At 39.5% G+C, this 26,584-nt stretch overlaps 1 protein-coding gene across 1 annotated transcript; it reads right to left on the reverse strand.

Moving 5' to 3' along the window:
• Positions 1-821: 821 nt before the first annotated feature.
• MND1 (meiotic nuclear divisions 1) lies at positions 822-25,656 on the reverse strand. The gene is made up of 8 exons (XM_053460451.1): positions 25,585-25,656; positions 24,436-24,501; positions 23,555-23,612; positions 22,541-22,689; positions 7,736-7,810; positions 5,066-5,180; positions 2,222-2,266; positions 822-940 (listed from the first exon to the last, which is right to left on the reverse strand). Exons 1-8 carry the CDS (start codon positions 25,585-25,587, stop codon positions 834-836), a joined length of 618 nt encoding a protein of 205 aa, XP_053316426.1. The 5' UTR covers positions 25,588-25,656; the 3' UTR covers positions 822-833.
• Between the last annotated feature and the right edge of the window lie 928 nt (positions 25,657-26,584).

Here is a 26,584-nt window from a genome sequence, read left to right on the forward strand (position 1 = left end):
TTGAGGAACTTAAATTTGGTTGCTCAAACCTGGGCAACAATCACAGCCTCCAAACATTTGCCTGTAGCCACCTATAAGCTCCCTGCACCTGTCTACTGGCAGTTTCTCCCACTCTTCAATATTTGCAGGATTAATTTTCCCCAATGACAGATTTCAGTTCTTTTTAAACGTTTTTTCATCAGGATTAATTGGTTAGTCCATTTTTTCATTTTAACCATTCTTTTGTACTTTTGATGATTGTCCTGCTAGATGACCAATGATCTTTGAACCATACCTAGATTTTTGACACTGGGTAACACATATCACTGTAAAATGCGTTGGTTACTCCAGGGATATGCATGAACATGGTTCACTGCAGACATTTTTAAAGCTATTGGACTCAGAGGACGTACTTTCAAGAGAGCAGTGACACAGAGGTCTGTAGGAACAGACCCCGCTCTCCTTTTTTTGAGCTGGTAAGGAGATCAATTATTTCCCCAACCATCCCTGCTCCTCCAGCAGAAGTTCCCCCCATCTCTGATGGGAAAAAGGGTGCCAAGGTCTTCCGGAGATCACCTCGTACCCTAGAATTCTTACTTTAGTTATAATAGTGTTTCTGATGCTCTCAGATAGCTCTACACTTCACTATTGAGATGATGCTTTTATTACTCCATTAGATCTTTATCCAAAACACAGCCAAAAGCACAACAGATGTGTACTACCAGGTGGTATTGTTTGGGCAAAATAATACTCTTGTTTTATTATTAAAGAAAATGTTGATGTCTAAAGTCAATGAAACAGAACTACTGAAAGGAAACTGTCCAGATTCAAAAACACAACTGACGATTATGAATTTAATCAATATAGTCAAAATCTTCAGGTATTCCAAATGTTTTGTCAATTTTACTGTCTTCAAAGCCAAATTTCTTTTTTGCCCAAGACTTAACTGAAAAAATATTATCTGCGAATAAAAGGAAAAATAATAAATTAAGCATTAAGTTGTCATAATCAAAATCTTTAGAAACGTTTAATTCCACCAGTTGCCATGGTGGTAGGCCTATTTTAAAGCTACACATATATCATTGTTTACACATACCCTACATGTATCAAATTGCTGAACCGCCAACAGGCATTTCCAAAAAAAAACCATTCTGTAAATATTCAAAATTTATGTAACCCTACATAAATACTACTTGATGTAAGCAGCGTGGGAAGCTTTATGGATGCTAACGGATACGGCCCTTTCAGTGGTTGTTCTTTTTGTGATTGGCTCCAAAACAACACAGCCCTCTCCATGGTGCTGACAGGGAAAGTAAGGCTAACATCAATCCAATGCAAAAGCAACCATTTACTTCATTGCTTTCAAAAAAAACATAGCGGTGCAGCTGATATAAAATAAATAAGAGGTCTGGTGGCTGTAGACACAGCAAATAACATTTTGCTGACGATGCTGGGGTGTAAGCAAACTCATTAACACAGGAGCAGTGTATGGTGGTAAAGACGACAGGATGGAAGTAGTTTCTAGAATAGACTGCTAGGATCACTGAATCCATTTAAAACTAGTAGGCTTCGCAATCCTAAGCTGTATTTATTTAGAGGACCCTGTGGGGTAAACCTATATATGATATTATAGTAACATTAAAATTATTAATATACAAAATAAAGGATAATAGGAACACAGACAGGACATATTGTTACAGGCGCAGAAGAGGGTCCTGTAAGTTTCAAATCTATTAGAAAGCTTTAGGTGAATGTGACAGAAGATGAGGGACTCTGTGAGAGGATGGTTTCATTGGTTTCATTGTAGCAAAGGATGGTTTCATTGTAGCAAAGGTCACATGCAAGTCTGTGGCTTCTGTATCTCGAAGGTGGGGGGAACAGATGGTTTCTTTCAGAATGCAGGCTGAGGAAATTACAAAGACTGGTTGTATGCGTCTCATAATAGGTCGGTTTTTAGAGTGTTTAAAGCTACAAGTGAAATCCTGAGGATAAGAGCTGGAGATGGTGATGACCGGCAAGGAGAGGGGAAAGTTGTCGACAGGGCGAAGGGCAGTTAGGAGAGCGTATGAAAATAAGAGCAGGGTATGGGGAGCCAACTGGGGAGACTAGAACAACAGATGTAGAGTGATGGGATAAGATAAGACTAGTCTGGCAGCGGGATTCAGTATGGACTGGAGCGGGGAAAGGTACAATGTAAGCTCACAAAATTATTATTCACCAGAAACATAACATTTTTACTCACCTGTCCAACGATTAACTGCTTCTTTGGCAACCTTATTTGCTTGGCCTAAAAGTCAATTAATTAGACAAGTGAGCTTTTTACCTTTTTTTTTTTTTTTAAAGCTAACCAAGACCCAGAAAGCGGTGTTATAATATACAATAAGCTCCAGAGATTGTTTGATGATGCAATATAAAACAAATTACTGAAATGACTTAAATAAAACATTGTTAATAACTGTATTATTTATTGCAGAAATTGAATTGTAGGCCACAAGCTTCAAATTCTGAGAATGATCACAGATAAAAAGCAAGGCGTTGAGAGTTAACCTTAAATGTATGTGGTTGCAAGGACAGTTACTCAGTAATTAATTGAGCGTCTATGCTTGCATGCCATAAATCATTTTAGATGAGGTATGACAGCTGGCCTTTGAGTGGATGCTTACTGACTTGATACCATGCCAGAAATTAAAGCCAGTCCTACATTTCTCCCATTATGAGATAATAGCAAGATCACACGATTAGCTTAGTCTGTGCATTTCCCACCTAAGATGTTTCTGCGTATGCCGTTACTATTTTCCTCCTTTTCTCCCTATAAATATGTCACAGATGGGAAGCTGTTGAGCTTTCCAGTGCCACTTACTGTTGAATCACTAACATGAACTGCTGAGCCGAAACACTTTTATATTTTCAAGTATCATCAAGGGTGATAAGAAGCTAGGTACCATAAAATGCATAGAGGCAAAACACTAATGGGGCTCCATCAGACTTTATAAACACTTCTGTTTTCTATAGTCTCTATGTTAAGACATAGCTAATGCATATTCACTTGTGAACTTACAATGAGCGTAGTTGTTTTGGAGATATTTCAATGAAAAAGGAACTAATTTTATAAAGATCTGTATAAAAAATGGAAAAAAACACTTGTCATTGTAGGTTCGCATGCCGAGGGTTGACAAGTGGATAAGATAAAAAAATGAAAGCAGGCTGCGGTAAACATGCACAACAAATTTCTTTAAGGCCTTATGCCACAATGCAAGTTAAATTATTAATTACTGATTTACATAGCACCACAACATTCTGCAGCTATGTACAATAGACAACTGAAAAAAGTAGTGCTTTAAATAATTTGGACTTACTAAAACAAAAGGTGAAAAGGTCTCTGCTCAACAAGTTTACAACCTACAAATGTGCTGCTGATATTGTCATTCAATACACTGTCCACTCTAGGAAGTTTAAGAGTTAATCGCTTAAGGAATGGGCTGTTTTTTTCTTTTTGTACCCTACGCGGCCGAGGCTGTTTTAACTGTAATTGTTTAGCTTTAATTTTCTTCTCTTTCATTTAGTGTACCCACACAAGTTATATATTGTTGGTTTTTTCAGGACAATTTAATTTACTAAAAAAATTAAAATATAATGAAAAAAACTCCATTTAAATAAATATATATATATATATATATTACTCATCTTCAAAAACTAATGGAAATACCTGCTAAACAGATGCTAATATTAGTCCAGATTTTAGAAATACCCAAATTCTTTTAAGGGTTTTTTTGGACATGTTGAAGGGTAATAAGTAGAATTCTCCCTATTGAAAACCATTTTTTTCAAATCTGGTCATTCTGCCCCATGTGTTATTTGGGATATCTTGAAAGCTGACCAATTAAATTTACCCCTTTAAACCATATCTTTATGAAAACTACACACCCTAGGGTATTTCAAATGTTAGTATGTGTTTGTGGTAGTAATTTGTTGTGTTTTTTATTCACGCAAATTGTACTTCAGGTATGAATTCATAGCTCATCGGATATGTTAATTTAAAACAACATCCCAATATGTGTTCAGAAACATCGTCTGAGTACAGTGATACCACCTATGCATAGGTTTGTTGGGTTGTTTGGGGGCTAAAAGGCCACATTTGGGACATGCGCGATTCAGTTTTTCAACTTGGAATTTCGACATCTGGTCATTCTGCACCTTCCCTGTGTTATTTGGGACATCTTTAGCTGATGAATTTACCCCATCAAAACGATGTACTTTTAAAAACTAGACACACTCATGTATTTTAAATACTGGTATTTTGCATGCATTTTTTTCCACACAAATTGTACTTGAGCTATGGATTTACAGCTCTTGGAATATGCCATTGCCAAAAAACAATATGTGTTCAGCAACATCTTCTGAGTATAGTGATACCACTCATTATTAGGTTTGTTGGGAGGTAAGAGGCCACATTTGGGAGGTTTTTGCATTTTTCAACATGGAATTTAGATATCTGGTCACCTCTGGTCACCATGCACTCATGTCCTTCATCCTTGAAGCTGGTCAATTCAATTTACCTAATCAAATCATATATTTTTGAAAAGTAGAAACTCCAGGTTATTTTAAATGCTCGTATTTCAACCTTTCCATTCACTAATTCTAACACCAGCCTCAAAGTTTGTGACAGTAATTTCTGTGTGTTTTTTTTTCCCATACACATTTTACTTCAGATATGAATTTATAACTCCTGGTATATGTCAGTTCAAAACACCACCCTAATATGTGTTGAGCAACATATCCCAAGTACATTGATACCAGCCATGCATAGGTTTATAACTCTATAGACCCGACAGCCCCTGCCGCACCATGGGGATTCCCTGCCGACGTAAGTGATGAAGTTGCCAGAAGGAAATGCCTGAAAGGAAGTTCTGACATTTAAAACCCTATTGAATTCCACCGTGCTCTATCCATCACTGCTTCTAAAAGTGCTATCCTTGGACATTACACAAAGGGAGATAATATTTCACTTCATACACTTCAAGTTGGCAAAATGTTTGTCACAGTTTTATACAAAAAGCAATTCAAGATCCTAATAGCTATAACTTACGGATTTCTTCTACGACCTCCGGATCACACTCTTTGTATTTATCCAACTGCACCCGGAGTTGTTCTCTTTGCTGTCTCAGAGATGCTAGCTCCTTTGCCAATTTGGATCGCTCTTCCTGGAAAATAAAACAATGAAAACGCAAAGAGGCAAATGGATGGATCTCAACGCATTTAGTGCTATGAAGGCAGCTCATAATACAGTTAATACCAGAGATATGATATGATTCATGTAAGCAAAAATACACTATTATGTGAAAAATGTCTTGTGGATTTCCTTTACACAAGTCACATCAAAACCATAATTCCCATGTTTCCACTGTACACAAATTCCACCAAAAAGTAAATATTTGTTCCAACGGATCAATATATTAGCCTTTTAATACTGGCGGCATGAAATGAAAGCTGTGTCTAATAGGTAGAAAATTGACTCAAATTCTGCTTTATTATGAAGATGAAATTTCTTGCCATAGAAGTGTTTTTTCTAATTGTGTAACAATTACCTTGCAGTTGTTTGAATACTATATGGAATACTACAGTACTGCCTTTAACACAACTTGAGCACTGCTTAGAAAACTAGCATGCAACGAGCTGATATTTATGTGTTGGATTGAATATATGTTTGGATCTGGACCTATTAAAAAGGAGTGGAAAACTTGGTATCGTATACATGCATTACCTAAGCAGAAATCAGTTATTCAAACAGAGGCAGTTTTTTTTGAATAACAAAAAGTATGTCATATTCAAGCAAATATAATAATTTGGAAAAACGTGAACTATACTGTAACTCGGAAAAGTATAAGCTTGTGAGCCTGGCCCTGTTTACCTAATGTATCAGTTAGTCCTAGTTGTCGATTCTAGTTTTGTCATCCTCCTCGAGAATATGTATTGTCAGACATGCTGCTTAAACTTCTGGTGCTATATGAATAAAAAGATAATAAGGTGATGGTGGGGGCCTCTGGCTAACCAGAGAATGTGGACTTTTACTTTGTCAAACAATCATATTAATACAAATTGCTCATCCATGTAAGTGGTCAGCCAGGTATGTCATACAAACTTGGTCATTTTGGCATCTCTTGAAGACTAGGATGCCCCTCCTATACTTCCACGGGTAACCTGATGCTTTAAATATTTTTCTGAAATATCATACAGCATTATGTGCATATTAATAAATGCCAATAATCCATTGTCCTTTTGGCATGTAACTGATATCTAACATTTGGATTGGAGAAAGTCTCAGTGACTGGCAGCTGAACATTGACATCAATGCTTGCTGGCTTTATTGCAGCAGATTGCATTATAACGGATTACCATAAAATCGTGAGCGTAACTTACATTTATCCAAAACATTAGGAATATTTATGTTGATTGCTTAGTAGTTTATTCTCAGCAACCAAAAAAAAAGCCAATTCTGTCCTCTAACAATGAAACTGAATTTTCACAATATACCGTATTTGCTCGATTATAAGACGACCCTGATTATAAGACGACCCCCAAAATCTGAATATTAATTTAGGAAAAAAAGAAAAAGCCTGAATATAAGACGACCCTATAGGAAAAAAGTTTTACCAGTAAATGTTAATTCATGTAAACTATTACATTTTTTTAATAAGAGCTATGATTGAGAAAAATATATATATTTTTTTATTTCCTTGTATTTTCCAACCTGCCCCCCAGTTACGCACATCTGCCCCCAGGCTTGCCACTCCAATATGGCACTGTGGCCCATGATATGCCTTTTAACCCTCTATATGCCACTGTGCCCCATGATATGCCTTTTAACCCCCTACTCTGCCTCCAGAAATGCCTTTTAACCCTATATGCCACTCTGGCATTTAGGGGGTTAAAAGGCATATTATGGGGCAGAGTGGCATATAGGGAGGTATAAGGCATTTCAGGAGGCAGAGTGGCGTTAAGGGGGTTAAAAGGCATTTCATAGAGCACTCTGCCTCCAGAAATGCCCTATGCCCCCATTTAACACTTCCCCCCCCCAAACACACACACACTTACTGGTGCTTCCAATTTCCTGCTGTATACCAGGGCAGCAGTCTTCCTTCTGTCTCCCCCCCATTTAACACTCCCCCCCCCACCCCCCACACACTTACCGGTGCTTCCAATTTCCTGCTGTATACCGGGGCAGCAGTCTTCCTTCTGTCTCCCCCCCATTTAACACTCCACCCCACACCCACTTACCGGTGCTTCCAATTTCCTGCTGTATACCGGGCAGCAGTCTTCCTTCTGTCTCCCCCCCATTTAACACTCCCCCCCACCCCACACACACTTACCGGTGCTTCCAATTTCCTGCTGTATACCGGGGCAGCGGGTTGACGTCCACACGATCCGTGTAGATAACTTACGCTGGGGATCTGGATCTTAGTCTCATAGTCAGACCTCTATTTGAGGTGTGATTATAAGACGACCCCGATTAGAAGACGAGGGGTATTTTTCAGAGCATTTGCTCTGAAAAAAACCTTGTCTTATAATCGAGCAAATACGGTATATACATAACTGATGGCCTCTGCAGGTTTTGCAAGTAGGTTAGTGAGGTTTTACCATGATATAGATATGAACAACAATGTTAACATCATTTAACCACAGACAAATTGCAGGATAGCAACTAAAATGTTTCAATGTTAGAAAATGTTTTAATGCAGCACACAAAAAGGAAAATTACCGTGTCTTGCCGCCCAACTTTGGCTTTTTCAACACTTTGCTCTAAATGTTTCTTCTTCTGGTTAGATTCTTCCAACTGAAAGAAGCATGACAGAATGTGAAGGCACACCAATGGTTAAAAACAATGACAATTATCAGTGGCACAGGGCATCAGTATCATGGAGTCTATATTTGTACCAGTTGGGCGAGTATAGAGACTATACAGAATAATTTGCAACTGTCCTATTATAACCTCTGAGCAGTTATTAGAGTTACTATTGCTTATTATATACTATCCTTTATTGCTATAGTGCCACAGCTCTGCATCATGTTACTCAACTAACAGAGGTGGGCTAGGCAGGAGATGGCATTTCACAGGCTAAGCCAGAGTACCTGAACATAAAACAGTCTACCCTAGCCATACAAAAACCAAAAACGTGTACTGCTCACTCTGAACATAAAGAAAATACTCACAAGCATCCATACAGATGTGTGAGGACCAACATTCCGAGCATGAGAGGATGTTAGAGCTAGCTTTGGTATGGCTTGCATCCCCCTTTCTTGTCTAGTCTCCTCTTATGAACCATCCATTACTATTTTCTGTATCAAATGTGTTTGTTTTTTTTTGCTTGTGTGTGATGTTTCAACATTATGTTTGACACATAACATCCCCAAGAGCTAGATTTACATTAAGCAATCCCCTGATGATCTGTTCTTGATTGCAAAATATGACACAACATATCAACATATCAAGGAATGCCAGAAAGTCCTCCCATTCATAAAGTTAAGAATGAATATGGCTTAATATTACTTTAATAACTATAATTATACTTAAAGAGGAACTATCACAAAAAAACAACATGTTATATATTGTAGACAACCTTAAGATGTATGTATTCATTTGATGAATTATATCAAAGTGGTTTTGACAAACCAAGGAAATGAATGACGTTTAAGGACAAGTGTTAGTGACAGTGGAGTCTTGTTTTGCCGGCCAGTGTTTTAAGTCTCTAATCCCCTTTATATCGCATTGTGTGCATCTGCCATATTTCTGTGTTTCTGTTTCTGACGCTCTTCTTCTGTGTCATGACACACTCAAGATTAATAAATCCACTCCCTGGCCTCGCACTTTGGTTTTCTTCTCATAGGTGTTTCCAGTCAGTTTGCAACAGTATAAACATTACAATATGTTACTGTCCTTGACTCTCTCATAAAAGTAGACTGCATATTAAAGTGATCTGGAAAACAACTAATAAGTGGCAGCGTTCTCACTGAAATCAATGGAAGTGCCTTCTGCACATGCACATGAGGATGTTCGCTGAGCCATTGCTGGAATTATATACTGTATAGAATACAATGAATACAGCCCTCAGATTTTTATAAATATTTTATTATATCTTTTCAAGTGACAACACTGAAGAAATGACACTCTGCTACAATGTAAAGTAGTGAGTGTACAGCCTGTATAACCGTGTAAATTTGCTGTCCCCTCAAATATAACACACAGCCATTAATGTCTAAACCTTTGCTACAAAAGTGAGTACACCCCTAAGTGGAAATGTCCAAATTGGGCCCAATTAGCTATTTTCCCTCCCCGGTGACATGTGACTAGTTAGTGTTAAACGTCTCAGTTGTGAATGGGAAGCATGTGCGTTAAATTTGGTGTTATCGCTCTCACACTCTCTCATACTGGTCACTGGAGGTTCAACATGGCACCTCATGGCAAAGAACTCTCTGAGGATCTGAAAAAAACAATTGTTGCTCTACATAAAGGCTATAAGAAGATTGCCAAGACCCTGAAACTGAGCTGCAGCACTGTGGGCAAGACCAAAGAGTAGTTTCACAGGACAGGTTCCACTCAGAACAGGTCTTGCCATGGTCGACCAAAGAAGTTGAATGCACATGCTCAGAGTCATATCCAGAGGTTATCTTTGGGAAATAGACATATGAGTGCTGCCAGCATTGCTACAGAGGTTGAAGGGGTGGGGGGTCAGCCTGTCAGTGCTCAGACCATACGCCGCACACTGCATCAAATTGGTCTGCATGGCTGTCGTCCCAGAAGGAAGCCTCTTCTAAAGATGATGCACAAGAAAGCCAGCAAACCGTTTGCTGAAGACAAGCAGACTAATGGAATCGATTACTGGAACCATGTCCTGTGGTCCAATGAGACCAAGATAAAGTTATTTGGTTCAGATGGTGTCAAGCTTGTGTGGAGTACAAAGACAAGTGTGTCTTGCCTACAGTCATGCATGGTGCTGGAAGTGTCATGGTCTGGGCCTGCATAAATGCTGCTGGCAATGGGGAGCTACAGTTCATTGAGGGAACCATGAATGCCAACATGTACTGTGACATACTGAAGCAGAGTATGATCCCCTCTCTTTGGAGACTGGGCCGCAGGGCAGTATTCCAACATGATAATGACCCCAAACACACCTCCAAGACGACCACTGCCTTGCTAAAGAAGCTGAGGGTAAAGGTGATGGACCGGCCAAGCATGTCTCCAGACCTAAACCCTATTGAGCATCCTCAAATGGAAGGTGGGGGAGTGCAAGGTCTCTAACATCCACCAGCTCCGTGATGTTGTCATAGAGAAGTGGAAGAGGACTGCAGTGGCAACCTGCGAAGCTCTGGTGAACTCCAAGACAGTGCTGGAAAATAATGGCAGCCACACAAAATATTGACACTTTGGGCCCAATTTGGACATTCCCACTTAGGGGTGTACTCACGTTTGTTGCCATGGTTTAGACATTAATGGCTGTGTGTTGAGTTATTTTGAGGGGACAGCAAATTTACACTGTTATACAGGCTGTACACTCACTACTTTACATTGTAGCAGAGTGTCATTTCTTCAGTGTTGTCACTTGAAAAGATATAATAAAATATGTACAAAAATGTGAGGGGTGTACTCACTTTTGTGAGAAAATGTACATTTTTAAGTGTTCTGACTCCCGAGACATAAACGCTGCAGTTTATAGAACATATTATTCCCTAGATGGTAATAAAGCCAAGTAAAAGCAGCCACGTGTGAAAACACGCATAAGAATTTGGTTTCCTATGAAATGTAGGTCATGCAGTTTTACTAACACAGGAAAATATATCCCCGCTACAAAGACCACTAGCAACATCCTCTGAACTTTAGGCGGTCTTCCTGGTCTAAGTAAATAGAGAAATATTTGATCAAATGATTATTACTCGGGTTCCTTCCTGTAGCTATCTGTGGGAAGAATGCAAGAAAGCATTCAGCCGCTGTGCAGCATCACTGGGGAGCTTCCTGACACAGCCATAAAAATCTCTCCGACATCACATAAACAGCAGGAGGACAGTATATTTAGGCGTTATCCAGAGGTGTTGGACAAGTGCACATATAGCATTAACCATTCAGGTATCACAAGGAAAACCATAAATAAATAACTTTGCAATATATCTCCCACTTGATAGTGGGGACAGTGGAACAGTACAGAAACAAATAAAGTACTATTTAGATATCATTATCACTAATGTGCGGAATTTATATATTCTTCTTCACACGGACAACATATTTCACATAAACCACCCGCAGAATAAGTGGGTAACATTTTGATTTTCGCATGATGCACACCTGCATTGAGTTGCAATAAAACCCTTCTTGCCTATGCTAACATGAATTTAAGTCAGTGTGTATGGTGACTGAGAAAGCATCGCTTTCTTTCTTGCATAAGACTGATAAGGAATTCCAGATTTTTAACCATCTGCTACGACCTCAGAGCAAATCACTAGCGGTCTGTAAATAACTTGGATACATTTTTTAAAAACATGTTAGCTATATTCAATGACGTTGGGCATTGACAACTATAAGTAGGCTTTACTTTTGAGATGATGTTGTAACTTTCTTACTTTAAAAGCAATAATATCAAGTACTTATTGTAAACTTAGGGTCAATTCTCCAACAACAGTTTTTCCTAAGAAATATGTAAAAATTAGTGACATTTTCTGTCATGCAGTTTTTTGTTTTTTAATCATAACACGACAAACTATACTCTGAGAGCTGTAATCTTAAGAGCTGATGTAAATACAATAATGGAAAATACACCACGACATTAATGTGACATCATCAACCAGGAAGCCAGATTTGCATGGACAGCTGAAACAACAGGCTGAACAGTGTTCCTTCAAGACGGCTCACCATATTTCGGTTCTGTGTATTGCAATGTTATAGGTTTTGGAATTGTTTCCAAAGATTATATGTAGTGATGGAATTAATCAACAATCAGTGTCTTAACAACAGATCAGGGCAGGCAGAAAGAGATGGCTGCTCCTAAATTAGACATATAACGTGGATTTAGGATATATATATATATATGTATATACGTATTGCAATCTGTTACCTCCACTACATAACATACGAGAAAAAAAATGACAGCTCTACTTTAAAATTTCCACAGCTAAAACTATCGGGTTCCCAGACTTTTTTTTGTTACATCTGACCAACCCTAACCTTTTTTATAAGGGTTTTATTACATTTAAAACGTTTGTTCTTTTTCTTAGTAAGTATTTTATCATTACCTATAAAAGATCAATCTCATGTCTAAAAAATATAATAAAATCCACGATATTAAAAACATTTTATTCCTTTGCCTTTTCTGTCCATGTAGAATGATGTTTCCAGTAACAAAGCTGTAAAACCCTCATAATGCTGGAGCCGAATTCATGCAACAGCAGGCCACTGACATTACAAAGTTAATTCAGTAAAAATGTACGTGGTGATTTGCAATGACTGCCCTCCCTTAATCCCTCAAACAGAAAGAGGCAAATTTAAGAAAATGCCACGCAAACAGTTAAAATGAAGATGTCTGCATCAGTTTCAGGGTGTGGCATACATTAGGGAATTTGCGATGTGCAGAATCAACAAACAGAAAATGAAAAGCACTTATGAATCATATGGCAAATATGAATCTTATTCCTACTTCATGCTTTTGGGTGTGGTTTGCTGACCATGCATTTTAAATAAGCACACTTACATATCACAAAGACCATAAATGTAAAGTAACAACTAAAATTAACATTGTTGCACCTCATAACTGACAGCCCCTCTCCACTAGATGTACTCTATGAAACGCATAAATAATGAAAGGGGTACAGCCATATACAAGATAACTTATCTTTCTAATTCTTAATTCTAAGTATAGACAAACACAATGTGCTAAAGCTAACAGCACACAAACAATCATAATCTTTCATGTCTTTATTCAACGCACCCATTAAACATTTACAGTGCTGGAGGAAAATGTAAATGAACTCTTGGATTTAATAATTGCTTGAACCTCCTTTGGCAACAATAACCTCAAACAAGTGCCTCCGGTAGCTGCAGATCAGAACTGCACAACATCCAGGAGGAATTTTACACCATTCTTCCTTAAGCTCAGCCATATTCCCAGGATGTCGGGTGTGAGCGGCCCCTTTTTTATTGATTGGACTCCAGATTTGCTAACTCATGACTCCAATTAGCATTTGTTGAAGCGATTAGCCCAGAGGTTCACATACTTTTTCCAACCCACATTGTAAATGTTTGAATCATGTATTCAATATGGACAAGAACAATACAATAATTTTGTGAAAACCGGTCGTGTTTGTTCATTATTGTAATTTTTTATGACACATATGCTTTCCCATGAATACCGCTCCTTTGTTTTTTACTGCCTTGGTTGCCTCCTGGTATACATTTCATGCATTAGCTGGGCTTACAAATGAATAGAGGAGCACCCCTTCCATACCATTAACATGGATACCTTTTAAGTGAGGGTGCAAAAGGCAGGAAAAAGTGTATTTCCTATGACAAATTTATAAAATGTAAAGAGTGGGAGTCAAATATGAGAAAAATAATATATAAAATTATAACATTCTCAGAATATTATGGATGCACCTAAATATCAGTGGCTGAAACATATAGGACGAAAATGGCATTATCGGCAAAATGCCGAAAGGGAAAAAAAAATGCCGAAAATGCAGGGGGGGGCAGGGCTGTAGGGGGCAATTGTTGCTGCTTACCTATGCGTTGCTTGTTCCATCTCTGTTTCTTGTCTGTCCAGGGGTAGCAGGAAAACAGCGGAGTCATGTGAATTTATGCCATGCTTCCCCTGGGCAGAACAATAGAAGTTGTTCGCACAGAGTGCAGCGCCCCTTGCAGAAGTCCGCGTGCAGCACAGAGAAATCTGCAGTTCAGGTAATGGGGTGGGGGAGATTGTATGAACCAGTATGCATGATTACGGGAATAAATTAGTATCTATGAATGAGGGAATGAATGCGTATCTGTGAATGAGGGAATGAATGAGTGAATGGCTGTGAATGAGTAAATTAACGAATATTGTGCAAAAGCATGGATGTGTAAGTGGGGGGGGGTTGTATGGCACAGGGCGGCTGTAAGTGATGTGCAGACCCCATCCTGCAGAGCAGCATTTTATCTGTGCTGGCAGCATCAATACTCAAGGGCGGCAGCTAGCCAGGTTTCAGCATGTACTGGCTGCTGATGGCAGCAATCATAAACCAAAGAGTCATTAATGAATCCCCTAGGCATAAATAGTGGTTTAGAAATCTCACACTTCATAATGCATCGACAAGCCCGGGCGCGATACGACTACAAACCACTTCCTGGCGCCCAGGATTTTGTGGGACAAGTGGGTAAAACCGGCCAGGGCTACCATTGTGAATCTTGCACCCATATTTTACTGCAAGGTAACAAAACATGCATCACGTCAACCTTTTGCGCACCTCATGGCACCTGCTTTACCGCTCCCCCACAGGAAAGCATAGGGTGCCAGATGCACAATGGCAGAATATAGGAAGTGGCGTGGCAGGTCTCTACAAGGTGTGGGGGGTAGTGTATGTATGTGTATACTGTAGTGTCAGTCAGCGTGTATATGTTTAGTGCTGGAGTGAGTCTGTGAGTGTGTGTTTATACTGTCATGTCAGAGTCAGGGTGTATATGTATTGTGCTAGTCAGTATATGTGTCTAAATGTATAGTGCCAGATTCTGTGTGTATTTGTGTATAGTGTTAGTGTGTTTTTATGTATGTATAGTGTGAGCACGTGTGTATGTTGTTGGATAGTATGTGCATCTTACAATAGGATGTCATGCAGCTTCCGCCTTACTGCAACATGTGACTAAATGGAGCTTCTTACTGGCGGACATTGTCACATGACAGGAAGTGAGAGGTTTCCTCTGCCAACACTGAAGATGTTCCAGAGATGGTGTCTTTTTCTTAGTTACTACTGCTGCACATGAGGGGCCCCATGGATCAAGTGTGCCCCCGCATCACTCAGCACAACAAGTAACGGGGTCCTGCTGTGCAGTAAGCAGAAAGTGGGCTCCCCTTGCCACTGGGGGGCAAATGCCGCTCTTGGCCCATTGTGAGTTGACCCCTTCACTCTATCTGTTTAAAATTTGAACTTATATGTTTCCTATTTTCCACTAACAAAATACTTAATGTTAGATGGTAAACCACACCTATATAACGGCATAACACAGCTATGTGTTTGAAGTTTAAGTTAACTATTCACACATATACGCATGGGATTAAAATTAAGGAAACTGAGAGTGGAAAAAGCGAAAAACAAAACTATGATATTATGGTAACCAGCTAACCGAATAACCACAAACTTTCTATTTTTATAGTAGTCAGGTTCCGGGACACAAATTACAATAACTACATTTTGTATCACATTGTATGCAGGGATAACAATATAACTTCCTTCTAAATATATTCCACACAACCATGTTAATAGTCACCATTCCCCTACTGATTTCTATGAGCTTCTTCCTTTAAAATGCAGCCCAGTCACTTTCCTATTTGTTTGCCTCCTGAGATCAGGCAGCAAAACTGAATTTCTGTGAAAGTGAGCACAATGCACAATTACTTGCTCTCTACATGCTCTCACAGCCTTTGTCTCTAGTGATGTTTCTAGTATTTTCCCCCTACGTGTCACATTCCATTAACTAATTAAAAATGCAAATTTACATGGGTTTATAAAATTGAAATTACCAGTTTAACACACCTTAAACTTTGTGAACAACCCTCACAGGTGTATAAAATCAAGTACATAGGCATCCCATATACAATGACAAACATTGTTGCACTCACAGGATGCCACAAGTCAGTTTGTGAAACTTCTGCCCTGTTAGAACTGCCATGGACCGCTGTAAGTGCTATTATTGTGAAGTGGAGGTGCCTAAGTGTAACAACACCTAAGCCAGGAAGTGGAAGACCAGGCACACTCACAGAATTGCCAAGTGCCAAAGCGGGTAATGTGTAAAAATTGCCTGTCCTCTTTAACATCACTCACTACACAGTTCTAAACTGCTTTTGGAAACAACAAGCACTGTGTGTTGAGAGCTTCATGGAATGGGTTTCTATTGCTGCACACAACCGTACACACAACTGTACTCTACAGAAGTGGAAAAGTGTTCTCTGATAAATCATGCCTCACTATCTGCAAGTCTGATGGATGAATCTGGGTTTGATGGATGCCAGAACTCTACCTATCAGAACGCATGGCGCCTACTGTAAAGTTTGGTGTTCCTGGGCTGTTTTTCAGGGTTTGGGCTAGGCCCTTTATTTTCAGTAAAGAGTAATGTTAATGCTTTAGCATTTTGGACAATACCATGCTTCCAACTTTGTGGTAACAGTTTGGGGGAGGCCCTTTTCTATTCCAGCATGACTGTGCCCCAGTGCACAAAGTAAGGTCCATAAAGAGATTTGATTTTAGATTTGATGAGTTTGGTGTGGAGAAACTAGAGTGGCCCGTATGGAGCCCTGACCTCGATCACCTTTGGGATCAGCGCCTGATCTTACAAATGCAACAATTCCTACAGAAACGCTCTAAAATCTTGTGGAAAGCCTTCCTATTAATGGTCATGGTTTTGGAACAGGATGTCCAACAAGCTCATACAGGTGTGATGGTTAAATGTCCACATACGTTATACTGTACACTATATAAATAAAAGTATCACAATATACTGTCCGGACCCAATCGCATGTACATTCTCTACATCGCATTCCAGGGCATTAGATTAACACTAGTAAACTTTAGTTCACACCCGATAACCAAATTTAAGTTAAATCAATAGTGGAATGGGAGTATACGAAGCAAATTGGACTTGGAGTGGTTCGCATTCAGCCTGTTAAATGGCATATTTATTTTGTCATAATCCTGCTACTCTTTTCCTGTCACACGTTCAGACATAAAAGGAAATAAAGGCTAAACCACAGGAGTGGGCTCTCTAGGAATTATTCAGCAACTATACTCCCAAGCTCAGACACTGGGGTAACTACAAGGGGCAACCCCTTTCTCCTCTCTCCTCATACCGACTCAAAATAGTTTATAAAGAGCCCTTCCAAACTTGACTGCATTGCTCCAGGTTGGAAGGGCCCTTTCTAAACGATTTTGAACCATCACAGGGAGACAGGAGGGTATTGGAGTCACCCTGCGGTGTGCGAGAAGCTGAATAAGCAAGCTACAGGAGCAGTGAGTGGTAACCGGGGGGGGGGTTTGTATGTATATATGTATGAGCATGGATGTGTAGTTGTGTGAGCATGATGTGTAATTGTGTGTGTGTGTGAGCATAGGTGTATAATTGTGTGTGTGTGTGTGTGTGTGTGCACGGATGCACAGGTGTTTGTGTGTGAGCATGTATGTGTAAGTGGGGTGAGATGGAGAGTGTGTGCGTTAGAGAGTATGAATAAGTGTGTGTCATTTGTGTAAGTGTGTATGTTGGAAGGGGCAAAGAAGGCACAGACAAGTTGTTTGGGGGCAATGGTGGACCAGATCAGCTGCTGGGCGCCCGGGGCAATTTTAGCACCAGGGCCCTGTTGTTTCTAGTTAACCCACTGATCTCAGATACAAAGTACAGCTGCTGAAAGTCAGTCATTCTACAACACTGAACTTAACATGTGGTCAAAGGGCTGGCTGTCACACGACCAACATTCATTAGCACATTTTTATTCATACTGCAAGAGATACACAAGCTTGCGAGCAGGGCTCTCTCCACCGAATGTATCGGTTTGTCTTAGTCTGTCAATTCTTATCTTGTCATATCCCTTGAATTTATGTATTGTATTAAGCGCTGTGTAAACTGTTGGCGCTATATAAATAAAAGATAATAATAATAATAATAATACACGATTTACAGCCAGAGTCTATTCCATCAGGCAGAAGTGATCTTTATAAAACTAACAAAAGTTCTAACCTTGGTCAAAGTGTAAGTAAATCATAAACCATCCTAGGTGGCACCAAATCATTTCTGGCTGTGTGGCTTCCTATGCATGATTTACTAGACATTTATATACTGTATATACTGCAAACCCCCTAATTTATGGAGTAGCAAATAAAAATACCAATACCTTTTTTTTTACACTTAAATAAATCTGCCATATGGAAACCTTAAAAAGTATCAACACATTTAATAAGTCCATACATAGCAACTTTATTCTTGATGGCTGAGTTAGTGAATGTTTCTAATGTTTTAGGACAGATTTAAGATATGCTTCAAAGGTCATGGTGCTCAATTCACAAAGGTCAGCTGGGGCTGGATCAGAGTAAAGTAGTATCACAGAGCTAGGGATCAATGTCCAAGGCACAACTAGCTTTCAGGCTCCAAACCAAGAATGTTTCACAAGGTCCTAACAGCTGGGAAAAGAATTCCGCACAAGACAACAGGTCCTACTGATGACAAAGGGTTCTGCAATGCAAATGGGAAAACAAGTGCAATACAAGCCCAAAAGCATCTGAAAATAGAGATAATCATACTAAAGGGGTGCCAATAATTGTGCTAAACATGCATTTAACATGTTTTATTAAAGTATTTATTTTGGATAAACCTGTGTTTTGTTTGCATTTTTTTTATATCTATCGTATGTTTGTGTATTTTTTGAAGAAAAGATCAAAGGGCTAAGATAATTGATATTTTTACCAAGGGTGCCAATATTAGTAAAGGGCACAGAGCATTCAAAGTGGTTCAAAAACTAAACGTACCAATATGCATTAATAGGATATTACAAGAATATATATATATATATATATATATATATATATATATATATATATATATATATATATATATTAGGGCTGCAACTAATGATTATTTTAATAATCGATTAGTTTGCCGATTATTTTTTCGATTAATCGGATAAAAAAAAAAACAATATGCAAATTTTTCGTTTATTTAAAATAATTTAATGAACTGGATGTTAAAAAAAAACTTAAAATTTACATTAACATTCTTATTTTGTTATGATGTAATAAAAAACAATATTTTCAAAGTACAAGAACCCAAACACAATATTTATGAAACAAAATAACCCCAAACATTCTGAAAAGAGGTGGACTATTACTGTTCAAGAAACTTTGCCCCAGCCCTGGCACTTTGCACCCAGCACTTTGCACCCAGCACTTTGCACCCAGCACTTTGCACCCAGCACTTTGCACCAGCACTTTGCACCCAGCACTTTGTACCCAGCACTCAGCACTTTGCACCCAGCACTTTGCACCCAGCCCTGGCACTTTGCACCCAGCCCTGGCACTTTGCAGCCAGCCCTGGCACTTTGCACCCAGCACTTTGCACTGTGCCCCTGCACCCAGTCTCCAACTCTGCCCTGCACCCAGCCCTGCCCCCACATTCTGCCCTGCCCCCACACTCACACTCTGCCCTGCACCCACTCTGCCCTGCACCCACACTCACACCCTGCCCTGCACCCAGTCTCCCACTCTGCCCTGCACCCACACTCACACCCTGCATCCCCACCCCCACTCTGCCCTGCACCCAGTCTCCTGCCCTGCACCCCCCACCCCCACTCTGCCCTGCACCCCCACTCTGCCCTGCACCCACACTCACACCCTGCATCCCCTGAAACCCCACCTCCACCCCACCGTGGACCCCCGCGAATCGCTCTGTGCGAATGGAGCCACTCGCACAGAGCGAACCGCTCTGTGCGAATGGAGCCACTCGCACAGAGCGAATCGCTCGGTGCGAGTGGCTCCATTCGCACAGAGCGATTCGCTCTGTGCGATCTGTGCACATAGACATGAAGAATACTTACCTCCGGTACGCGTCACATCCGTCGCGTAGCTAAAAGAAGGCGGAGACTGCAGAGCGTGTAGCAGAAGCTGGGAACGCTCGCGGAGGTAAGTAAAAGGAGCCGAGTGCTCCAACAACGAATCGATCACTCGATAACGGAAATCGTTGTTTTAGCCCTAATATATATATATATATATATATATATATATATATATATATATATATATATATATGCAATGAACAATACAAAAGACCTTTGTATTACAGAACAGTTATGCAATAAAGTGTATTGCAGGCCTCATTTGAAAATGCTAAACATTTAAAAACAATTACCTAACTTTTTTAGTTTTTGTAATAAGATGTCATCATGTATTATCGATGTATGAAACTAAAATCAAGAGGAATACATCTGTACAAATTAATGTTACAAATGCTATGTATTACACAAAAATATAAAGTCATATGACTACATATACTTGTTTTTATACATTTAACAACTGTTCATAACCAGCTTAGTTTACTGTTCCTGACAGCCCCACCAAGGAGGATTGCATATTAAAGTATTCATGTTCTTCAAAAACGGGAAGAAAAAAAAACAAACAAAAAATACAGTTGTCCTCCTCTGTCGGCTGACAAGTCTTGTAACTGGTTGTTTAAAATAGACAATCAGGGGCAATAAAGTGCTCCCACTGAAATTAATAGGAGCACCTTTCACACATGCATAAGGGGGTCAGCAGAGGCCCCCATCAATAGTATTTGAGGAGACAGCGCTAGAGCTGACTGGTAGTAAATACATCATGTGCAGGGAAATGTACTGAGCCAAAAACTCATTTCATGCACAAAAACATAGCTATGGGGAGAGTGGAAGGAACACATATGGGGGGACACTGCATAATCCTCATGCATTTTCAAAAAGTACACCAAGAATGTTTAAAGGGACCTCTCAACTACTATATTCATTAAAGTTCACATGGTGTCTGGAGTGCCCCTTTAACTTGCAAAAGGAGCTCGGCAGGGCTGGTACTGGACGTGCATGCTTTTTTAAAAGTGCCAATAAACATCATCTGAGAACCCAATGTTGTTGTAAAACTTTACTGGTGCTTCAGGTTGCTTTATGAAGGGAGATTGCCTCTAAATACCATGTGCCAGGAAAGCTTGGCTAGCCCTGCATAATGCATAGTTAATATAGCAAATAAAAACACCTCATCAACTTAACTGTGCATTATACAAGACCTGCTCAGTCTCCTACAGGAGAAGTCAAGAAGCTGAAATGCCCCGTTTATTAAATAAACCCATAGTGCTTTTTAGTGGTAAGAAAATTTTAATATATATTTACAAACAACTACTAGATATTAGAATCGTAAATTGTACTGCAGGCTGGAATTATATCTCTTGTCCACTGGACCAGTTTAACTATGCTTATTTACCATAAGAAGGGAAGACGATGCTGCACAAGAAACGGATTAACTTGGCCTGTTATTTATTGGAAATGCTTTTTCCTATTGACTCTTGCCAACATAACACAAGACAACACATTTTTGTCAAAGTTAAGAGATGCCATATATTTTTAGACATAAGATGCCCCCTTGTGGCTGTAGAGAACTTAAGAAGTCACTACACACTACGTCTTCTTTAACTCTTGACGACAATTGAGGGATTTAGCAACCTCGAAAACTGCTGCAGGGGCACCATCTGATCGCTCCCCAGAGCTACAACATGCATCATATGCTATATGGCGGCTGCATGCTTTAAAAGAGCTTAGAGGCAATCAACAATTACTTGAATGCTGCTATTTTAACTCTTTCCATGTACTCTACAACCAGCCTTTGTCAAAATTGTGGCAGAAATTTGTTTTGTTTGGGCTTTTTTCCCCCCCACACACACATTGTACTTCAAGTATGAATTTACAGCTCATGCTATATGTCACTGCCAAACAACACCCCGATACGTGTTCAGCAACATCCTCTGCGTACAGTGATACCGCCAATGCGTAGGTTTGTCAGGTTGTTTGGGGCCTAAGAGGTCATATTTGGGACTACTGCATTTCAGTTTTTGAACCTGGAATTTTAGCATCTGGTAATGCTGGTACAATGTCCTATTTGGGGCACCTTGGAAGCTGGCCAGTTTACCCCATCAAACCATATATTTTTTTTTACAAATATATCTCCTTTAGTTAAGGTCCTATGTTTGTAAGAAATGCACAAGTAATAGACTTGCGCATTCAGATTCATTCGAATTAAAATTTTAATCATATTTGACAATTTCATCAATTCCTACAAATGGAATGGGAAAAAGGGGGCTTTCCAATGAAACAAACAAAAATGAAGCAGTGAGCTCCAAATTTTCTTTTGCATTTCATTGTTTTTTTTACACTCCTCACTCTCTTTCTCTCAATGTCTCCTTACCTTCTCCGCCGATCACTTCCATGACCCTGTCTATTTTCCCGCAGCTCCAGTTCTTCTCTTGCCTCTTCTTGTTCCTGTATTTGTTCGCCCGCTTGTCCTTGTGTCTTCTTCCTCCCTCAGCTTCTCCAGTGAACTTCATGCAGTATTGTGTCTACTCCCATGTCAGGGATAACCAGCGAGACTGAATCTTGTCCCATTACTTTGCGGTAGTTTGACTTTTGGCTGGGCACCCCCCCCCATTGAAGGAGCGAGGAGGGGGTGTGCCTGGAACTTTTGCAGAAGTTCACCAGGAGGTTAGAGATACAGATAAGGACACAAAATATCACATGTTGATTATTTAACCACTGTTACATGGGCTCCCTCATTTAATGGTTACCTGCGCCTGCAATGTTTCCAACTTTCTCTTCCGACCATGGAGAGCTTTGCTGGGGAAGGCCCAATAATAGTTAGATGTTCCAATGCGATCACTGTCCACCATTGCATCATCCACTAAGCTTTGTAGGATCTCCTTCACAGACATGGAAGCTGTCAGTGTTACACATCATTGTTCAATTTCTTAGCAATTACACAGTACAAAATGATAACAAATACATCCTGGATTTTAAATGAAAATCTCTTATCGTTTAATTGTGAGATATACAGAACAAGAAAACATTTCACCTATAGCATGAAAGTACATTATTGGTATATACACCTGTGTATCCATTAGATTTGTGCAGTTAATGGTGGGTAATCACACAAAGGACTTGTTACTAGTGTATATTCAGAGGAAGGTATTGAAGACAACTGTCTCCACCTAGGTGACCACCACCTCATGATGAGTTTGGTGTACAACGGCTATGTTTGTGAACAACTCTGCTGATATCATTTTAAGAAGATGAAATTAATTTATGAAATTAAGATATTTTGTGCATACTCTTGCTTTTTGACACCTGCTGTATACCAAGGATCACCACCTGCTACTGAGTGGAGGAGGTAGTTATCTTTTGTCTCTGTCATCAACTGTGGTTATAGAGGTCTAAAGGAAAGGAGTTGACAAGAGAGTTGTGTTTTAGCTCCTTCACGTATAATGTATACTAAAATCAGTGAGACTTCTCCGTCTTCTCACCTGTTGAATTATGCAGGAAAAGCTCAGCCTTTCATGATTGAGAAATCTGCCAGCATTTACCCTTCATAAAGAAAAGTGAAGTGTGAGAGTTAAGACTACAACTCTCCTTCAAGCTCTACCTTTGGTGCAACTCCATAGAGATTTATTTCTTAAACTGGGTGTGCAGGAAAAGTTTAATATTTCAATCCACTGACCTCACTATGCTTCATGAAAGGCAGATACTTCAATAAATATAGCATTGTATGAATTAAAACCTTCATACAGAAATTAAGTTATACTCACTGATTCCTTTTTCTTTGGGGGCAATTTTCTCCAGGTCCTTCAGCTGGAAAACATCTTTCTGTTAACAAATCAATGTACAAATATTAAAACTCTCACCATTTTATTTAATCTGTCCATGCTGTTTTTGAGATATTTTTCATCTCAAGGAGGCAGAGATCTTTGGTCAAACTAGCATTGAAGTCATAATTGTGAGAATTACACTACACACAAGTGCTGTCTCTGAATCAGAGGAGTGTTCAGATAAGCTATTTAATGGATATTGAGTTTGTTGTATGTGGCTGAGTATGATGTGTGTGGTTGAGATGGATATATTTTGAGTGTGTAACTGTGTGCATTAGTGTCACTGGGTGCGAGTGGTATTTATAGCTGAATATATGGCTGGGAGCGGTCAATATAGTCTAATATATTGAAAGTTGCCTGTGCATCTGGAGTAGTGTGTCTGAGATGTAGGATGTGTTTGAGTGCAGTACGCTGGGTGATTAATACTGACCCATTTAATTTGTCAGTACAAGGTAAAATAACAAGAAGTCAGCGTTTTTGCCTAGTAGATTAGGCTAAGCTAACAGTGTTAGAACACATACAAATGGCTAACATGCAACTGCTACTGAACTAAAATTGCTACAAAGAAAAAAAAGCATTATTCTTTTGATACTAGTAATAAAAAGGTGGAAATTTCCCTTTAAGAGGGCTGTTCCAAAAACATAAGGTGGGTTTTTATTACAGTTATGTTATTATACCTCTTAATGCCATTATATTTTAGTGTGTGGAATCAAAAAATGTTGGATCTGGGTAAAGTGACCTGTCTGCTTAAAGCTATTTGAGACTCATTATGATATGCAAATAATGCACGATTATAACAAATTGAAAAGAAGAAAACTTACAGTTTCAAAAAATATTTCCATCATGCGGGTTCTTTTCTCTTCTACGCTAAGACCTCTTTTCTTAGACTGGAAGGAATAAGAAGGAATTTATACTGGTGTCAAAATTGCTTACATGCATTTATTTTCCTTGCCACGCACACACACAAAAGGAAATTGTAATATGGGTCTTACTCTAGGAATAGTATGCACTTTAATGCATACAAGAGCTGTGTCCCCTTTAAACTATGGTTTTCTCCCCCTTGCAAATGCATGGAAGAATTCAGGAGGACACCCTCCCCTATTATTTTTTTATTTATCGTTTTATATAGCACCATCAAATTCTGTTGTACAATAAATGTACCTCTATACTAGACCAGCTCAGCTGCTAGTTTTGGCCGCCAGAAGCAGCCAATCATTGGCAGTAAAGTACCCCCATTAAAATCAATAAGCATACATATGAACGGTGGCGTCTCAGTCCGCAGGGCAGATTGGAGGAAAATACCCTGCGCTTCTGATTAACAGGAGAGGCATTAGATTTTATTGTTAGAAATCATCCCCTAGTTTTCAAGTTATCACATTTTCTACATCCACCCGGCTTGCGCTGTACACGAGCGGACATCGCTAGGAGAATGTTTCCGTTCCATCAGCCCTAATTCCCAAACCTGTCAGGGACCTTCTGTCATGGCTTCTGACATTCAAAAGTCACGCTGTGCCTCTCTTGCTGCAGAAGTAAAGTTTTTCTTTCAACATTGCTGGCATTTTCAACAAGACAGGGCAGGTTCAGAGGAAAATAACCTCTTGCAAAAAAAAAAAAAACAATGCTACAAATTGATAACTATTAGAGGTAATATTTTTACTTAAAAGTAATATTACCCAGTTGTACAGCACTGCAGAGTATGGTGGTGCTATTTAAAACAATAACAATATGAAATGAGGGAGACCTTTTAATACAACCAGGATCCCATTGGTGTTACCCAAAGTTGTGGGAAAATGTCGGCTTTATTATCTTTTTAATATCATACGGAAAATCCATGGAGGTATCACCAGCAGATAAAGAGGCCACTTACACCTGCAAACGTGCGTTACATTAAAGGTTCACATTCACAAAACTTGAAGAGGAAAAGCAGACGTTTTGTAATACACAATATACAAGAGCTCGCATCCACTCACCATTTTGCTAATTACCCGCAACTATTCGCGGGAAAACACATCAGCACAAGCCCCGCCTCCCACACGATCGGATTGGCTCGCTCTGATCTTCGGTTGGCTAGGCCTGCAGACTCAGGTAGTCGATCGTCCTGATCTGAGGTCTAAACACTAAAGATGTTTTAATCATTGTCTCAGCTTAATTAGGGCAGATTCTGAGAGCGAAACTACAAGGAGTAGAACATCTGCTAATAAACTGAAATACAATTGGCTCTACAATATATGAAATACAGAGGGAGGACAGGGTGGGTCTGAATATCATGTGCACAGATCATTGTGCTCGTGTTTAGAACGGCTCGTTCAGGGCTTTGTTTCCGGAAGTATTTGTGAAGGGTCGTGGTTTCGGTTATAGACTTAGTGTGGGTTTTTGTACCGTAAACGAGGTTCCCAGTTCTTGTTTTGAACTGAATAGCGGCCGCTTTCTTAACGAATGATATGTATTCCATTCTTAACGCGACGCTTCTGATGTTATTTGTATCTCTCCAGTGTTTTCGTGAAACCCACCCCGATATCAAGTCGGAGTTGGCAGGGCAGCTGGGGTTATAACTCACTGAATTCATTATGCATGGTCAGGGGCCAACCCTAGTTACCATTTATTGCAGGAAGTGGTTTGCGAGCCCTGTTTATTGCATAATGAAATGGGTGAGAAGACTTCCAAGCAATCTCACTGATTTAAGTATACATTATACAGGGCCGATCAAGCTCTTCTGCAGCAGTCCCTTCTCTGTCAACTTCACTGTAAGGTGCATTTGTTTAACAGATTCTGTGTAAGCTAAGTTGCCAATTAACTATTTATCACAGCGCAAACAATGTCTGACACAAAAATACACGTTATCTGCCTGTCTATCTATGGGTAGCAACTAATATTGAATTACTTATATAATTGGGGGGGGGGGTAAGCAGATTTTTTTTAAAAAAATGATCTGGGCTCATGTGACACAGTTTCAAAAGTGTAACAGTCCAT

This window comes from Spea bombifrons, chromosome 1 (assembly GCF_027358695.1).
Source record: "Spea bombifrons isolate aSpeBom1 chromosome 1, aSpeBom1.2.pri, whole genome shotgun sequence".
NCBI lineage: Eukaryota > Metazoa > Chordata > Amphibia > Anura > Pelobatidae > Spea > Spea bombifrons.